General features: G+C 33.6%; 2 protein-coding genes and 1 pseudogene across 3 annotated transcripts; all 3 read right to left on the bottom strand.

Annotated features, from left to right (window-relative positions):
- Positions 1-7775: 7775 nt before the first annotated feature.
- Positions 7776-12550, bottom strand: LOC126602159 (uncharacterized). 2 transcript variants are annotated; one of them, XR_007616052.1, is made up of 2 exons: positions 12279-12550; positions 7776-8948 (listed from the first exon to the last, which is right to left on the bottom strand). XR_007616052.1 is itself a non-coding variant. In XM_050269022.1 (2 exons), the coding sequence occupies exons 1-2, from the start codon at positions 9865-9867 to the stop codon at positions 8863-8865; spliced, it is 378 nt and encodes a 125-aa protein (XP_050124979.1). In that variant the 5' UTR covers positions 9868-9878; the 3' UTR covers positions 7776-8862. The 2 variants fall into 2 exon arrangements, 1 of the variants encoding a protein (XP_050124979.1); XM_050269022.1 differs by lacking the exon at positions 12279-12550 and adding an exon at positions 9576-9878.
- On the bottom strand, positions 10143-11364 carry LOC126602080 (uncharacterized; annotated as a pseudogene).
- A 3864-nt stretch (positions 12551-16414) lies between the features above and the next one.
- LOC126626865 (transcription factor MYB93-like) lies at positions 16415-18004 on the bottom strand. Its single transcript, XM_050296267.1, has 3 exons — positions 17809-18004; positions 17551-17680; positions 16415-17343 (listed from the first exon to the last, which is right to left on the bottom strand). The coding sequence occupies exons 1-3, from the start codon at positions 17939-17941 to the stop codon at positions 16581-16583; spliced, it is 1026 nt and encodes a 341-aa protein (XP_050152224.1). The 5' UTR covers positions 17942-18004; the 3' UTR covers positions 16415-16580.
- Positions 18005-18874: the final 870 nt, after the last annotated feature.

The following is an 18874-nucleotide window of genomic DNA, read 5'->3' as shown; positions in this document are numbered from 1 at the left end:
ACCTAAGAAAAACTTATTGCCACATCCATCTACAATAGGACTCTCTGATTTTAAATTTGAGCTAGAACATCACTAACCTTTCATATTATATCAAACTATAATTTTGATACAACTATTCAAAAACAACCACATTCTATTATCCTAAGAATATAGTTACCCATTTAGATAATTTTATGCGAAACTAAAAACTAGATAACTTAAACTGTTTCTGGAATACATGTACACACTATATCTGAAAAATGAAAAATAACAACTATTTATTCTTTCTTTTTTTTAATTTTTTTTTCAGTGCCAGATCAAAACCCAAATTTCCCATCCTTCACGCATAATTAACACCCAGCAAAAATCATCATTTCACACTCTCACAGCAACTTCAAATTCTCTCCCTAACACCAACTCCCATTTTCATGCACAAATAAGCCATTCACGATGAAGAAACTGCATGCACTATAAAAAAACCAAAAACCCAGCCCCCAGCAAAAATTATCCATCCTCATTTTCCGATTTTGTACATCATTCTAGTTCTTTCACGGATGAATTCACGCAAATTTCAACTTCAATGAGTAACTTGGTCGCAAAAATACCCAGAAAATAAACAAAGGTAACAATCTTACAATTTTTCTCAACATATTTCACAAAATCATACGGCATTGTTTATATAACTAACATCTACTGGAATCAAGCATATAGAATAACATGCATCAACTTAAACAAAACCTAGATTATACTATTTCCGTAAATTTAGTTTGTTATTTACTCTCAGTTTGAATTCACCACAGATCCACCCAAAAAAAGACTATTTAGTAGCCAATCGTTTAATATATAAACATATATTATGCTATACACAAACTAGGGTGATTCTCTGTTTGTAATTTGTACACTTGAGTAAAATAGTTCACGATTTTTAAGTTTAATTAACGGTGTTTACGAAATAGTTTACAATTTGCTTCATTATAAATAGAATTGAAATGTACGGAAATAGTATAATCTAGGATGCATTCACGAACTAGTATAAACATATATTACGCTATTACACGAACTAGTTTGATTCTCTTTTAATAATTTGTACATTTAGTAAATAGTTTGCGTTTTTTAAAGTTAATAAACAGTATTTACGAAACAATTTACAATTGCTTCATTTATAAATAGAATCACAATTTTTCCTGATCTTACACCTAATGCACCTCCTATTGTACATTTTTATTTCTAATTTATTTAGTTATATGAATCTTATAAAGATTTATACAGTTATAAAAATGTTTTGTATTTCCATAAATAATAATTCACCTTGGTATGTTTCAGATATAGTGTGTACTCATACTAATTTTTATTTGTAAAAATAAATAGTTCACTTTTTTATTGGTAAAAAAAGTGTGGTTTTCTAATTCACTTTGATAAATAGTTCAGTTTGCTTTGATAAAAAAGTGTGGTTTTCTAGTTCGTTTTGATAAATAGTTCAGTTTGCATTGGTAAAAATGTGTGGTTTGTGGTTTTCTAGTTCGTTTTGATAAATAGATCAATTGCATTGGTAAAAATGTGTGGTTTTCTAGTTCACTTTGATAAATAGTGTGGTCTCTACAAATATAGATCATTAAATTATGGGGTAAGTGGAGTTTAATCCTTGGCATAAATCAACTTTTCATAAAAACCTGGTACAAGATAAAAAATTTAAATTAGTCCCTTGACTGGATGTTCACCTCAGAATTAACATTAAAACTCATATTTCATTGGATTTAATGTCTTTATGTGTATTTTAGTTCCTAAAATACCCCCACAATTAATATTTGATTTGAGGGCTTCATTTCCTCCTATAAAATAAGAAATTCAGTTACATACCAAATAAGAAAACGAAATTATTGATTAGAATTCAAAAAATTTCATATCACAATGAAACAAAACTCTAGAAATCAAATTTTATTGAATACATCATACCAAATAAGTAAATAATGTACCTAAACCATGGTACCTATACCACAGTATCTATAGCATGGTACCTATATCATGGTACCTAATACAAAGTACCTGCAAATTAAAAAAACATTATTAGAATTTTAATGTACCTCAACCATGGTACCTATGTTGGATTAGTGTACCTCATTTCTATAGTGCGCCAAAATATAGAGGAGCGAACGGCATGAGAACTATTTGAAACCATGTGCAGTATGTGGAGCCAAAAATAATCACAAAGCGACACGTGGATTCTTGGGTAAAAGAGGACAAAAATACCCTTGAGGCATACTGGGATTCTTACGCGCGAGCAGCGGGCAATCATCCCTAAACAAAGTCAAAAGTGCTCACAATAGGTAACAATTTAAAGCCTATTTCATCAAATCCTTTCTATAAGGTAATTCCTAAAACCTAATTTATTCTATATATTTTGTATTCCATTATTTAGCTAATCAATTAGCTAAATGATATTTTCCTTTCATATTCCCTAAAAATTGATTAATTAAGGGATTAATTACCTAATCAATCCCTTAATTATCAATTAAAACACTCATCCACACCTAAAACTACTAAGAGGCCGGCCACCCCCCTTTTCCTAACCTTTTTCACCTTTCTCCATTTTATTACCCCATTTATACAAATAATCAATTTTGCAACTCCTAATTAAACCTAAATTAAACCCAAAAAACCCTAGCCACCTCCTATCCCTATAAATATACTCTCATTCTCACCAGAAAAGCCAATTCAAACACTTTGGCAAAAATCCCAAAATTCTCTAAACACTCTTTCTCTCTAAATTTTAACTTTGGCATCGGAGGTTCTTCGGCCAAAGCCCCCCCAATTTATCGTGGGCGCATGAGGCTCTTGGCCTTAACCTAAGGTGTTAATTGTTTTGTAGGTGCAAAATTGTCCAGGATCAAGGAGGAAGAAATTTGCATCCACACAGTACACATATGCAGATCATATACAAATATTGAACTAATATATCAGGTATCCACAAACAAACAAAAAAATCCTAACAAAAACCCATGTACACGATTTTAGTGAAAATGCTAAACTTCCTAGACAAATAAACGAATCTGCACAACACCATAGAAGAGGACGATGAAAGATTCATACAATTGAACTTTTGTGTTTAAAATGGACAAAAAATGAAAATATATTAAGTAATAATTGCACACTCATAACTCAGCATTTAAAATTTGTTATTGTCCATAATCACATATGGGCAATGTTGGAAAAATAGAATCAATAAAACCACCAAAAAAATAAAAGCTGACATATTGACATGGATGTATAGTCAAGGGACTATAATCAATATTTAATCTTGCATAAGACATTTTTCTAACTATAATCTTAAGCAAGGATTAAAATCACATTTACCATTAAATTATTTACTTTTTTTAGTTTAGTATCACAAAGTACTTTGGTGTAGTTTTGTTCTAATTTAAGAAACAACTTAGTTTTATTTTTGTTCTATTTGATGAACAGTGTAACCTATTTTGGTGTGAATTCAGAATTAGTGTGTTTTCTAGATCTTACACATAATGCAACTCCTATTGTACATTTTTATTTTTTAATTTATTTAGTTATATGAATCTTATAAAGATCTATACAGTTATAAAAATGTTTTGTATTTCCATAAATAGTAATTCACCTTGGTATGTTTCAGATATAGTGTGTACTCATACTGATTTTTATTTGTTTACAATCAAGTTGCAGTGTAATAAAAACTATATTGACAGATGGTTTCAGTTAGAATAACTGTACAAATGTCAAACTCACCTAAAGCCAATGTCAAAATGATATCGAAAACAACAAAGAGGACGCAACAAAGGAAAATACTTGGAGAAATAGAAAACATATCACATACGAAGAAGAAGACAATTCATCTACAAATTGACACCACTACTGAAGAAGAAGTTCAAGAACCAATGCAAAGTGAAAAAGAAAAAATTGCAAAAGAAAACAACCACTACAAAGGCAGAGGAAGAGGGAGACACAACCTGAAGAACAGAACAATTGTGAATCAAAGAGGCAGAAGAAAAGATGCCAAACACTACAACCACCAACAGCAATCAAGAGAAAGAAAAAAGAAAATGTCAAACCAGTTTCAGAATCAAACAAGCAACAAATTGAAGAAGGAATAGTGCAAAAAGAGGCAATACAGCAAACAAATGAGCATGGTGACAGAATTGCCACATTGCCAAACAAAAATGTTTCCATAATGGCAACAAAAAGAGAGCAAGAAACAGATATTGATGCTCTAAAAAGCAACAATGCTCTCAACAAGAATGATCTGCAAGTCAAAAAGCAACAAAGCCAATGACAAAAAACAGAAAGAAAGTCTTGGGTGAAATACCGTCATTCAACCTGGATTTAAGAGATGAGCCTTCTTCACAACCGGATGACCTTCCAACAACAAATCACATAGACAGCAACATGAATTGGACACAACTTCAAGTGTACAAAATGCTAAAACTGGATGATAAAAGAAGAATAACTCAATTCTGGTTAACAGACAGCAGGTAACTAATACAAAACAAAACTCTTGATTGAAGTTTTTTTACACACTCATATAACTTTACTAGCACTAACGAATTATTGTATAACTAAAATTTTTGCACTGTCCTGCAGCGATGAATACTGGACGGCTGAAACTACAAATTTCAACTATTACAGAATAATGGTGTTGAAAGAAAACATGCACAGTTTGATGACAAATGGACCTACATCAACTCAGATTGTTGATTCTTTCTGCTACTTGAAAAGAGAAAAAGAGAACATCGCGAACAAATGAACTTCTATGTCTCCACAACAATCTTTGTGAGTAAACAAAACAACTAATATTCTACAAAAAATATTTACATATACATATAAAAATTAGAACAATTAATCTGCAATTATGATTTTAGATGATTTTCATTTTCAACAGCACAACATCAATGAACAAAGCATTGAAACAAATGTGCAAAATACTGAAAGCCTCTACAACCAATTGATGGACCAATATGGAAAAGTATCAAAAAATTTCTTCCCATTATTTCATTACAACCATTTCTCCTTGGTAGTTTTGGACACAAAAAATACAAAAATGATTCATTACAATTCTCTTCGACAAAGCACAACAGATAAAGATCTGGACTTTGGTTACTACTGGGAAAATGCAGCAATAGTGGTAAGCAAAAACGTACAACCAAAAACTCTGTCATATTTATATAAAACAAGCATCTTATTATTACATTATAAATTTTTGCAAGGCCACTTTGTTCAATATTGGCTCAATAAAGCAAGAAAATCAACAAGCAATTCAAATGTTATGGAATCAACTCAAGCCACAATGAAGAAAATCAATTCCATCAAAAGTGAATTTAAATTCTAAGTCAAAGAAGACAGAACCTGTGCACAACAGAAACCAACATCATACGTTAAAAAAATCAAAAGCATTTTAATTATATATATATATATATATACACACACACACACTTTGTGCTTACTGCAGTTTCAGAAACACTATGAATAATTTGATATAGTTATAGAAATAGTTTGTTTATTAAACAACTACTCTATAGTCTATACCACACACTTCATTTCATTTTAATACTCATAATCATTCACTTGAATTTCTTTGTAAATCAGATTAGATTACGGCTTATACATGATGATCTTCATTGACCAACTCTCAACCAACCGGAAGGTTCAATGACGTATCAAAGATTACCAAGTAATAAAAGCAAGGAAAGATATCCTCATGGATCTGATAAACCACGATTTCAACTGGACAAGGGAACAAGAAGCATATATCAAAATCTCACAACAACTGACAAACATTTGACATTAGAATCAACAATAAAAAATACGCATTATATGTAATTTTGATACGGACGTACTTTTTAAGGTTCAAGCTAACTTTTGCTATGATTCACAAATGTCATTGTCAAACATGTTTGACACAATATATATATATGTTTAATGACTTTATCTAAATTTTAATCTATTTTGATAAATAGTTCAGCTTGCTTTGGTAATAAAGTATGGTTTTCTAGTTCGTTTGATAAATAGTTCAGTTTGCTTTGGTAAAAAAGTGTGGTTTTCTAGTTCAGTTTCTTTTGGTAAAAAAAAATGTGGTTTTCTAGTTTAGTTTGATAAATAGTTCAGTTTGCTTTAGTGTGGTTTTCTGGTTCACTTTGATAAATAGTACAGTTTGCTTTAGTAAAAAAGTGTGGTTTTCTAGTTCACATTGATAAATAGTGTGGTTTTTTTTTTTACATTTTCTCTTACCTAAAATGGAATATTAACTAGATCAAGAATGAAAACCAATATACTAGTCTCCTACAAAAGGCCTTGCATTCACTTTAAAACTTTAAATGCAACACACGTATACTTACATACAACCTACAAAACAGATATTGAAACCACAAAGCCATAAACTTCAATATGTATTCATTGTTTATCAAACTCAACATACTGTTTCATAAAACTGGAAATACTAAAACATTGAATTCATATTTATTACTCGAACATAATTCCAAATCAACAATTACATACTCCCAAACACCAATTGAAACAAAATAAAAAAATATCCAAAATGAAAATCTGTTACATATCACCAACAACTCCCATCTCTCAAAACAAAAAAGAAAACAAATCAACCGTCTTGTATAACAACTTTACATGAAACCTTGTTATGTCTCGAACATCCACACCTGCTACAAGTGACAATCTTCTTACTCCCACTGATTTCCCTAGCAAATTTGATCCTAGTTTTCTTTGGTCTTCTAGACAGATGATGCGTAAAATAAGTTAACACACAAAATTAAACCCTCTTTTTATCAATTGTAGTAAAGTATGTAAGTAGGGATCGTTCTAGGCCGGGGATTAGGAGGGATTGCTAAATCACTTGGAAACTGACTTGAAAACGTGAAAACAAAGTTTAAAACACTAACTAGACTCAAAGAATGCAAAACTATACTTTAAAACACTAAAACAAACCAAAAGACTCAAAACAGCCCCTAAACACTCAAAACTACCTTAAAAACACAATCTGGGCAATTTTGGGACTCTCACACAAACTTGGACAAATTTTGGTTTTCTAATGAACTAAAACACTTAAAAACATAATCTAAGACAAGTTCTAATTAATATGACTCAAAGAAATAAGATGGGGTTGATTTTTGACGAAAATAATTAAATTAAGACAAGAACAAAGTAAACAAATTCTTAGACAAATTTGGGTGAATCAAAACACTCTAACACACAACCAAAACAGAAATTAAACACTTTGAAACAATAAAGTAAAAGGGGGATTTTGGTTTTAATGAATTTGAAAACAAAACAAACTTTGTAAAACAAAACAGATTGTAAGTGAATTTGAATGAAACTTATGGATGAAAGATTAGCTAGGAGGTTCTTCTCCACATATGTCACACTTGCATACAAAACGATTTCCAGTTGCTTTTCGATAAGCTATGAATACTCAACGCCCCAAATTAACCGTGAATTGCACTAATTAACCCTCAGTTTTTTCCACAAGTTATTAGGTTGGATGATTGCATACGACAACCCAAAACATTCCCTACAAGTTCCCTACATGAATTGCATAATAGAGATACAAGCAAGAATCATTAAGTTCTATGAAAAACATAAGCATTGACGAGGCACTCGTTACTATGATTTGCATGAAACTTATGCCAAGAGTTTACTTAACGTGATTGTGACTAGCAACCTTCACTACTTGTGAATATAAGTTTATAACGATTAGGTGAAACTCCCTTATATTCTAGCGTCAAATTCATGCATGAAAATTAAGCGTGCACTCTTAACCAACATACACAAATTAGTTTTTATATGAACGGATAAGTAAATTGAATTCACAACTTATGAATCACAACTGGATGTAATCAAATCATATTGCAAGTATGAACATAGTTTCGAATCACCCCCTAACTAAGAGGGGTTTAGTTCCTCATACTCACAAAGCAAAGATACATAAAATTAGACATTAAAATCAAAGGAAAGAAAACACCTAAAATGCTCCAACTTGGTAGCAAGTGCATCCAAGATTCCTCCTTTCCCTTGCTTGCGGCAGATTGGGTTATGGACAGATTTTGGGTAGTTTTTTGATGTAGAATGGATGGGGAATGGTATGGAAGGGTTTAGGGTGAGTGTGGAGGAGTGTTTGATGGTTGGAGGGTGGTGGAGAACTAGGCAAAGAGGGTGGAAGAAGGTGGAGTGGCTGTTATGTTTTCTAGGCACTAGAATGGTGTTTTTGGGGTGTTTTGCTTCCTAGGGTGTGTATGGACTAATTTTTGTGATAAAATGATGAATATGGGGGATTGTTCTTTGGCCAAGGGGTGTAAACATGTATTTATAGGCCCCCAAAAACCTTAGAAAATCAGGTTAGGTTAAGGATGAAATGCATGGCAATTTGTGTGTGTGGTGTGCAATGGTCCAAGGGTGAAAATGAAGTAATGATGCAAAGTGTGAAGGGTAAAATGGAGTGGTGTTGTAGCTAGGGAGCATGAATGATTGTGTACATTGCATAGAGATGGAAAGGGAGGTGAAATGTGTCAACAAATGGGTCAAAGGTGCAACAACATGTGTTGCACATGGCATTGGATTCCAAATGTGAATGATGGAGCATCAATTGGTGCATGTAATGGATGTAAATGTTGTCTAAAATCTAATGAGTGAAGGGAACAAGAGGTATCAAGCAATTGAGTGTAATAATTAAATGAATTGAAGCATGAAATTAGAAATTATGTAAGGGACAAGAGTGATCAAGCATGGCATGGAATCCAAAGGGACTTCTATGTGGTTTGCATGGCAAGGAATGCAAGTTGGGGTGACAGATTTTTGGGCTGTTTTCTTCATCTTTTGGACCATAATTCTTCATATTCTTGGCCTCTTTAGTTCTCAAATTCGTCCATCCACTTGGCCCATGCATTTGCTATCCATTCCAAGCCCGAAATGCATCTTCTTGCATACTTTGTCCATAAAATCTGAAAACACACGAAAATGACTTTAAACATTAAAATAACTAAGGAAACACGACATAAATGCACAAGAACAAGCCAACTAAGTCGCATAAATGTGCTCCTATTAACAGAATCTTTGTAATTGAAGGCCTCACACCATTTATGATAGTATCTACATTTGGCTTTTCCAAATCTGAAAATGGATACATGACAAACTGATATGTTTTCTGTTAAAAGCTTGCTTTCCAGTAATCATCAACGTAATAAAAAACATCACAATTATCTTGTTGCAACACCTGCAAAGCATGAGAACATGGAAAACAATTATGCTGCTATTGCACACAAGAACATGTCATATCATTCAGACAAACAACAAACCGATTCCACTCCGTCCTAACTTCAAAAACATCCGCATTAGAACAACTAATCCTCCAATGCATGCCCTCCTTCAACATCAACTACATCTCATTTTCTTTCTTTGGACACAAAATCGTATGAATATTCTGACCAAAATTCTCTTCTCAGCCATACTACCCATTAACCAAACTCTAATGTCTTTAAGAAGATCCAAAAGTGGCATACAACGACTATTTGACACCATGGCGTTAAAAGATTCTGAAAATACATTGCTCATCGATCCCCATCTCTTACCAGGAAAATGGGCAATAGCATAGTTCTCTTTTGGCAAATCACACAAAAAATTCTTCACATGCCCTTGCTCATTATCCTTGAATTCCGCCATGCAATCATCAAAGTCAGATGGAGTACATGCGTGTGCACAATTTGCCATCAGATTCATCATTTTCTTCTTTAGTCCTTCACCAGCAGCCTTTGGAAATAAAGTACTCACATTTTGTTTCAAATGAACAATACAAAATGAATGTGGACACTCAGGAAAGAATTCTCGAATGCTCTTCAAAATACCGTCATGTTTATCTGACATAAATGTGATCACCTTCCCTTAAGGCCTCAAAATACCAGATAATATTGCAAAGAACCATCTCCTATTTGCTATCGTTTATGAATCAACAATAGCATAAGTAACCTCAAAAATCTCTACACAACATAAGTGAAAATGTACTGTCAAATGTCAACTACTTCTGAATTGTAATTGAACTATTTATTAAACTCTGTTTGAACTACTTCTGCAACTTTTTCCTTTATTTGAACATAAAATCAAAGACCAATGCACAACAAAAAGAAACAGGTATAGTCACGTATCACCTATTTATGAGACTGATTGAACTATTTCTTAAATTGTTATTCAACTAGTTCTGGATATGTTTCTTTTGCACAGTAAGAAAACAAACAAAAAATATCCTATATAAAAGCTGAAATTATTAACTCACCATCGTTGCCATTTTTTACACAGCAAGATAAAAGTGTTCCCTTGTATTTGCTCTTGATAAAAGTACCATCAATGAATAATATCGAGCGACAAAACATGAGACCTTTTATCCATGCATCATAAGCAATAAACAATCTATTGCTCTCTGGTACAACTTTAAGCTCAACAACAGATCCAGGATTGCTTGAACGGGCAAATTCAACATACCAAGGCAAGAACTTGTAAGCATCAATAGCATCACCATTTAACTCAAAAACTGCCCTCTATTTGCCAAAGTATGCAGTAGAATAATCAATATCTAATCCATAAAACTGTTTTAAGTTTGAAATGATCTCCTTCGGTTTAATAAGAGGACTTGACTGAACCTTATCCTTGATGGGAGAAACAACAAACTGTCACCCAACAACTTTATTTTTCTTCTTTCAAATCATACCCTTGCATGTATGCATATTATGCAATTTCCGAATAACAAAAAAAGTTATTAACATCACACTTGGATGCATACACACGCCAAAGACAACCATCTAATTCCTTCCTAAAACACTCCACATTAATGCGTTTCGTATCATTCTTCAATTACTTCAATTACTTCAATTCAAAACCACATTCAACAGAAAACTTCTTCAACTTATCTCGGAAATCAATACAACCTCCCCTAAAGACTTGCCCCTCAAATTCTATGTAACTATCCCATTCACATAACATAAAATTGTGCACACCATGAGAGCCATACTTCCTTAAATGATCATTTTCACTAGCAACAACCATACAGTCTGATGTACGGCAAGAAGATGTGCTTTCTATAGGTAACTGAACCATGGAACCATCACATTTATCCATAACCAATATTTCTACAATGGATTTCCCAACAATATTAAGAACCATAAACATGTTCAGAACATCAGCATCATAATCTAGCACGCAATTAGGATTTTCATTCAAAGCATATCGCAACTCAAAACAACCAACTCTCAAACCCTTAAACCTAGAACAAAGATCACTGCAAATCTGATTAAAGGTAGAAGTTGATGAAATAGAACTAACAACACATAAACCACCATATGTAAACCGAGCTAGTTTACCATTCTCCATAACTATTAAACAAAAACAAAAAAACAAAACAATTCAAAACAATACACAATCTTTTATGCACATAACAATAAACAACATCAAAATGTAAAAGCAACAACAACTGTTTATTAATCTGTTGCAAATCTAAATTCCAATCTTTGTAAAACAAATAAGTACCTATTAGTTAAACAATATGCATATAAGGAGAACAAAAATAACACTATTTATAAAACACAACAATTACAAAAACAAAAAGTAAACTGAAATATCCACTGTCTTGTAAAAAAAGAACAGTATTTCTGAAAATGTTAACAACATCAAATGTGATGAACATCTATTAGTCAAACAATATACATATAAAGTGAACAAAAATTACCCTATTTATAAAACACAACAATCACAAAAACAAAAAGTAAACTGAAATATCCATTGTTTCGTAAAAAAATAACAGTATTTCTGAAAAATGTTTAAAACATCAAATGTGATGAACACCTATTAGTTAAACAATATACATATAAAGTGAACAAAAATTACACTATTTATATAGCACAACAATCACAAAAACGAAAAGTAAACTGAAATATCCATTGTTTCATAAAAAAAGAACACCATTTCTGAAAAATGTTAACAACATCAAATGTGATGAACACGAATTAATTCATAATAAATATCTGACAAATGAAAACAAAATCAAGATGAACAACATACAATATAAAAAAATATAAAAACAAAACAAATAAGAAACTCCTAACTGAAATTTTCACAAACCGAATCAATCTACTAATCTGAAAACAAATCAACAACAATATATAAGTCAAATAAAAAGATAAGCATATTACATGCAAAAACGAATTCAAAATCGAATTTGAATTAAAAAAAAAATAAAAAATTGAATTCAAAACCGAATTCAAAACTGCAAAAACAATGTCGATTACCTTCAAACGAAAATCTAATCAAATATGAAAGACGATCACTCCAGTGAAAATATTCAAGCACAACGAACAACACCTATGACAACGATTCAATAGAATCTCAAAATATGCAACCACTGCAAATCTGTTCTGAAACAAAGGTTTATTTCCGAAAAATCCCCTTAACAGGGACGAAGAACAACGGCGATCACGATTTCGAAATGCGCTCTCAACATTCGTCGGCAAGCATTACTCAAACCACTCAACCAAATTCGGAAAAAATTGAAGAACTCTCGGAAACTATTCTACAAAAATTAAAATTCAATTATTTTATAGGTTCAGCTAAATAATCTAAAAGAATAGTTAAGTTAGGTTAACCAAATCCGTTAGGGGTAAGTTTGACAAATCACCATGTTATTTTGTTTGGGCTATTTTATTTAGGCTGATATAAAAATGGGCTTTGTACTAACCATTAAATAAACTTCTAATGTGGTTTTTGGTTAAAAGTTAAAGTTTTCAAGCCCTTTTGATTAGTTTTCCTATGATTTTATTTATTTATTTTATCAGTACAGTTAAACTGTTAGAGACTCCATAAAATTTTAATTGAATGCACCCGAATTTTTATATATTTTTGTACATCCCTTCAATGTCACAGCCCGTCCCGAATTATTGTTATCGATGGCGTGAAATGACTAAATTGCCCTTGGACGTCGAGTACGCTATGTGGTGTTGTGGCTTGAGCTTGGGTTTTAAACTAAATTAGTTAGTTCCTATGTTTTTGGAACTTAAAGTTAGTGGTTTTGGTTGTGATTAGTGACCCAAATCCAGACCACACATACACCCACACACACACGTTGACCCTTTCTCTCTCATCCTTTCTCTCGAACTTCCTTTCATTTTCGTACAAGTGTACGGACGAACCTTGAACCTTCACTTCCATCCTCAGATCGAACCTATGGAGACCATTTTAAGTTCCTTGTGAGCCCAGCAACCCATTGATACTATTATTTGGACGTGGAACCCTCGAAAACCTGAGAACCTAAGAACCTCCGATTTGAGCAATGTTCATGCAATCGCGAATGGGAAGTTTTTAGGAGATTTCAAGCTGCTAGGAAGCTTTAGGACATCTTCGTGAAGCTCGGAGAAGAAAAACGAAGTGTTTTGGACGTCGGGAAGTTGAGTTTGGCAAGTTTCAAGTTTGACCGAAATATTGAGGTTTCTCCGGCGAGATCCCGTGGATTTCAGGGCTTAAAATTGGTAGGGTTTTGTTCTACTCATTGTAAGCTTCATTTTGGTTCAAGTTTTATGAATTTTGGTTGAGAAATGAAGAAGATGTGAAGCTTTTAAAATTTCCCAATTTCCAGCGATCGCAGCGGTGACCGAAGCCGGACTCTGGCGAGCCAAGGAAGAAGGAGGAGAATATTCCATCAAAGTTGATGAAATATTCTAACGCCGTCAGGTAACTTTAACGGCATATTTTCATTTTTGATAAAATATTCTTTAACGCCGTTAGGGAATCCGTTTGGTGTGCCAGGCACATGCCTACGAGTGAGCCGCGCGTCTGGCGGTGCCTTTGCCGGCACGTGAGGGAGCGTGGGTGGTCAGAATATTTTTCTAAGAATATGGGGATGTTCCTGAGGTTGAGTAGGTCATGGTGGTATATTCAAATACCCCATTTGAGCATTGTATGAGAAGTTATTTCCTAGTTTTGTGTATGTGCTTTAAATAACATTTATTCAGTTATTTCACATATAGGTGAGACCTATCCTGAGGACGAGCGCCATTAATCGAGGCTTAGGGGCTACGACCCTTCGACATATCAATGAGTGGGCTTTTGGTTTTCCGTATATAACTACATATACTTGAGTTTTTCCCAGAAAATGAAATTGAATGATTATAGGTTTGAAATGCCATGCAAAGTATCTGCCTATTTCATTTATGCATTAGTAGTTGCATATATTTATGATTGGTGCTGCGGACGCATAGGTAAGTGCCAGGTAAGTTCATGAATTAAAGATATGAAGTTACTTTAGTTATGTGAGATATGATGTGATGTATTGAGAGCTCATAAACCTGCACCCCGGTGTTAGTGCTCCCGCCTAGAGTTAAGGCATAGTCCTTCACGTGATATTCACCTCCCACACCATATGCTCACCTTAGATCCAAGTTAGGTGCACAGGCTTGTCGTACAGACGACTTTAGGTGGTTCTGACTCGTAGGTGACCCGCAATTATTCTCACAGCCTTCACGTCATTGTAGTACTAGAGCATATTTATTTCACACCTAGTCTTGTCGTAGAGGCCACTTTAGGTGGTTACGACTCGTGTGCAATAAATGGATTTGATTTGATATGATTGAGATTGAGTATGAGCTATAGACTCAGCCGTACAGTTTGAGTTAGAAGGATTCGGCTGATTCGATATCTGACATTGATATATTTTGTCTACACTACTTATGGCAAAGTATAGTATATTTCTATGGGTTTTCATCCTGAGCATGATTTCTGTTATAGTATATATAATTTTATGGGAAATTATACAGGTTTTACGGCGAGGGGTTAGAACTTTTGAGAAATGAAATGATTTTGAAGAGCTTTGCTTTTGCCCACTCACACTTTCTGTTTTGCGCTCATCCAGGTTTTAGGTAGAAGTGCTTGGTGGATCACGAGGATTTCGACAGGGGTTCTGACAGAACATCACTAATGTAGGATCACCTTTAGGTGTTGTATAATTAGTACTTATCCTGCTTGACTGCATCTAGGATATTTATGCTCTGGTTGTGTATTTCACATTTTAATCTCGTTCTAGCACCTTATCTTAACTAGTACTGCTAGTAGTTTGGTTTTTATTCATTCGTATTTCTCTATATCATTATTGTTTTCGCACTGTGCACATGATTACGTCACACTCACGTGACGGCTAGCATGCCCTGATTTAGGTCGGGGAGTGTCATTCAAAATCTTGATTGAATACCCTTGGATATGTATCACATGATGCCACTATGGAGTAATTTCTAGCAGGTCATTAGTGTCGTATTGGTTTTTTTTCTTAACTAATATAATTAACTAACATAAATAGAGATTCACATCAGTACAAACTCATATATGAGATTAGTACTATTGTACAGAGTGATGCTATTTAATTAGACACACACAACTAATATACATGGTGATGCATTCTCTTATTTAGATGAGTCTCACGTATATAGTTAGGGTCTGTATTAGACAGTGTGCTCATTTTGTGTGTTTAAATGATTTTGTTGTTTCCACTTAGTACTATAGTCTAGTGGCATTCCTCTTTACATGTAAGTGAGAGGTCTTAGGTTCGATTATTGTCAAATGCGAATTTGAACCACATTATTGCTAGCCTATTATGAGGCTTAACCCACTCTCTCACCCTCCTAATATAGATAATATTTTTTGTTAAAAAAATAAAAAATTATTGTTGACAAACTTGAAACATTTAATTATGCAATAATCTATTTGGACACAAAAAAACTAATACATTTATACATTATCTAATAGACATGGATCTTAGAAATTATATGTAGGATATCCAGCTATTTTAAAAATTGTATCAATAAGTATATCATGGTTTGTCTCTAAATAGCATCGATCTTAATAAATAAAAAAAAATTTAAAAAAAACTAATCCATCTTCACTTATTATGCCTGCACATGATCCCCAGTTATATATATACATATATACATATATATATATATGTATGTATTTATATGTATATATATGTGCCATGTATATGCATGCAATGGCTCAGTGGGTATCACGCAGATTTCAAAGTATTAGGTAATAATAAAGCTGACGATAATAATGATAATAGTAATGCAAATAATGATAAAAATAGTAGCGAGCAATGATGTTGATGATGATATAGTATAGTAATAATAATTTGTTTATGTAGCACAGGAACATCATTCTATATATGGTCTTAATGATCAATGTAGTGTATTTCAATGTGTAGGAATGTTGGTATGGTTCGGTTATCGTATATTATATTCTTGCTGAAGAAGTTTCTTTCTCCAATTAGAAAAGGATCCAACGAATATTTCTGCGTACTCATGCATATTTTTAGATGAATCTCAAGGGATCTTGCATGTAAACATGTAACTACTTTAGTTAACTAATTATTTAATTAGCTACTAGCTAAAATGAAACTCCTCTTACAATTATACATAAACTGGAGTATATATATGATCAGAAAGTACAGAGTAAAGTGGTGATAATATTGTAACCCAAAGGAAGAAATAAAAAAAGGTCTGATGATCATGCAATTCGAAGCGTTTAGCACACATACACCTAATTAAGCGATCTCACTGAAAAAAGGGGTCCTCAAAAAGAAGGTCAGACCAAGCTGAAGTAGCCACTCCTGCATAGCTTGAAGTGCTGCAAGCATCACCCAAGTTGTTGCTTACTGAAGTCTCTGTCACTGTCATGGGAGGAGCCACAGAAGTAGGAGATAGAGTAGTATTTGAAGACGAAGGAATATTCCATGGATTATTTGGAGAGTTTTCACCTTGGCTCAAAGCAGTAAATTGATCTGGAGCTTGATCATTAACCATGTCCTTGTTTGGTGGTGTTGGGTATGTTTGCAAGTCAGGCAAATGAGAGAAAGGGACTGAATTATCTTGGACTACTGGTTGAAAATCACCAACAGGGTATTGTGCAGTAGGGTCTTGAATATCCAGCTGAGATGAACCGAGTGTATTCAAAAGATTAAATGTCTCCATGTCAATGAAATCATTTAGGTTGTTTGGCGTAGCAGCTCCAAAGGAATTGTTATTAGGCTGGAGGAGACATTGTAGATATTGAAGCCGAGCCATTTGAGAAGCTTCTGCTTGTAATCTCAAAGCTTGTTCATCCCAGCAGGACTGGTGACTGCTTCCATGGTCTAAAAGCTCTTTCAAATTGACAAGAGCTAGAAGATGAGGCAAGCTAGAGAAGATATCAGTCCGGGGCCGGTGAGTCATCGGATCAAAACCCATCTGAATCAGCTTTTTCTTCAAATGGGTATTCCAGAAATTTTTGATTTCATTGTCCGTCCGACCGGGTAGGTGGCCTGCAATTGCTGACCATCTTGTCAAGAACCAAAAGAAATAAAAGGGTAAGTTTCTGGTGTATACATCAAGAAAACATATTATAAATTTGAAAATTATCTTGCTAGATATATACTAAAACAATAATCTACCTAATAGTGATCTTGATTGACTAACAGTGTGACACTAGGATATTTTTCCTATATAGAATAATTAATTAAATTTGTAAAAAAAATAGGGAAATTACTTGTTGCCGAGAATGGAATGGAGATTCAGAATTGTTTGTTCTTCTTCTTGAGAAAACTTCCCTCTCTTTATATCCGGCCTAAGATAGTTTGTCCATCTTAACCTGCAACTCTTGCCGCATCTATTCAACCCTGCACATACATTAACAGAAAAAAAAGAACACCAACCACTTGACTCCTTGAGAGAGAGAGAGAGAAAGAGAGAGAGAGAGAGAGAGAGAGAGTGAAGTGCTTATATTTTTATGTGATTTAGTACGTACCTGCAAGTTTTGGAAGGGCTCTCCAGCTTCCATGGCCATTTTTCTGAATGTATTTCATAAGTTTCTGATCTTCTTCAGGAGTCCAAGGGCCTTTCTTGAGGCCACTCTCATCACAACAAGGAGATCTTCCCATTTTTCTTTACCTAAGAAGATTTGGTTTGCCTCCTCCAATCCTACCATCAATAATTCACACACCCCTCTATTTATATACACCATGTTCTTGTCGCCTCCAATCACATCGAGGGCTGACTGACGTGCTACTCTCCTATTTGCTAGCTAAACAACTACAACCCTTTTCTTCGGGAAATGACAAATACACCCTCTATTCCTATGACTACGCTGTTTGCATTCTCCAGTTCTAAACATTAGATATATGATTATGTTGGTTTTGACAATGTGTGTCTTGATTATTAATCATAAGTGGACCATGGTTTTTTGGGTAGTGAATAAATGGCCCACTCTGCAGACATATATAGCGACTAAAACAGTGTGATTGAGTTGCCTCAAAAATCTTACTCGTCCCGATCAAGGGATTTTATAATTCCTAACTTCATAGCTAGTGTGCTCAACTCACCAAAGCTTTGCTGTGATAGTGTTTGGGCTACGACAAATTGGAAAATGTCACACGAGCAGGTTATAGCTTTAATTAGCTCCAGTAATCTTGCAATATTTTGATCAAGTGTAAGTGCGGCGGCTCTCCCTTTCTTTGATTGAACTGTACTTTCCAAAAGAAAAAAAAAGCACATAAATCATATCCCATCAAGTAATATATATATATATATATGTGTGTGTGTGTGTATGTATATATATATATATATGTATGTATGTATTAGTCTATAGATCAGCATTAAGAAAAGGCAATGCAGCAGTTCTCATATAAACACACTTTTCTACTATTTGATCAGATATTTTGCATAAATTATTTAGTCATTATTGCCTCTTTTATTGTTATGACATTAGCCATATGCCGAAAAGTGGCAAAATGTTCATTATTTGACTACAATGTTAACAACATTATTGGCCTCCTTATCTGTGAAGAGTTATAATCTTTCTTTGTAAGTTATAG

Source organism: Malus sylvestris, chromosome 1 (assembly GCF_916048215.2).
Source record: "Malus sylvestris chromosome 1, drMalSylv7.2, whole genome shotgun sequence".
In the NCBI taxonomy this organism is placed as follows: domain Eukaryota; kingdom Viridiplantae; phylum Streptophyta; class Magnoliopsida; order Rosales; family Rosaceae; genus Malus; species Malus sylvestris.
This window is presented reverse-complemented; position numbering and strand designations above follow the sequence as displayed.

What these genes read in the sequence shown, in the direction of transcription:
- LOC126626865 (XM_050296267.1), bottom strand. Translation starts at nt 17,941, where the DNA reads ATGGGAAGATCTCCTTGTTGTGATGAGAGTGGCCTCAAGAAAGGCCCT. An exon ending in AGCCCTTCCAAAACTTGCAG is followed by an intron (nt 17,681 to 17,808) that starts GTACGTACTAAA and finishes ATGTATGTGCAG; the next exon opens with GGTTGAATAGATGCGGCAAG. An exon ending in CATTCCATTCTCGGCAACAA is followed by an intron (nt 17,344 to 17,550) that starts GTAATTTCCCTA and finishes GTTCTTGACAAG; the next exon opens with ATGGTCAGCAATTGCAGGCC.
- LOC126602159 (XM_050269022.1), bottom strand. Translation starts at nt 9,867, where the DNA reads ATGTCAGATAAACATGACGGTATTTTGAAGAGCATTCGAGAATTCTTT. An exon ending in TGCTATTGCCCATTTTCCTG is followed by an intron (nt 8,949 to 9,575) that starts GTAAGAGATGGG and finishes GTGTGTTTTCAG; the next exon opens with ATTTTATGGACAAAGTATGC.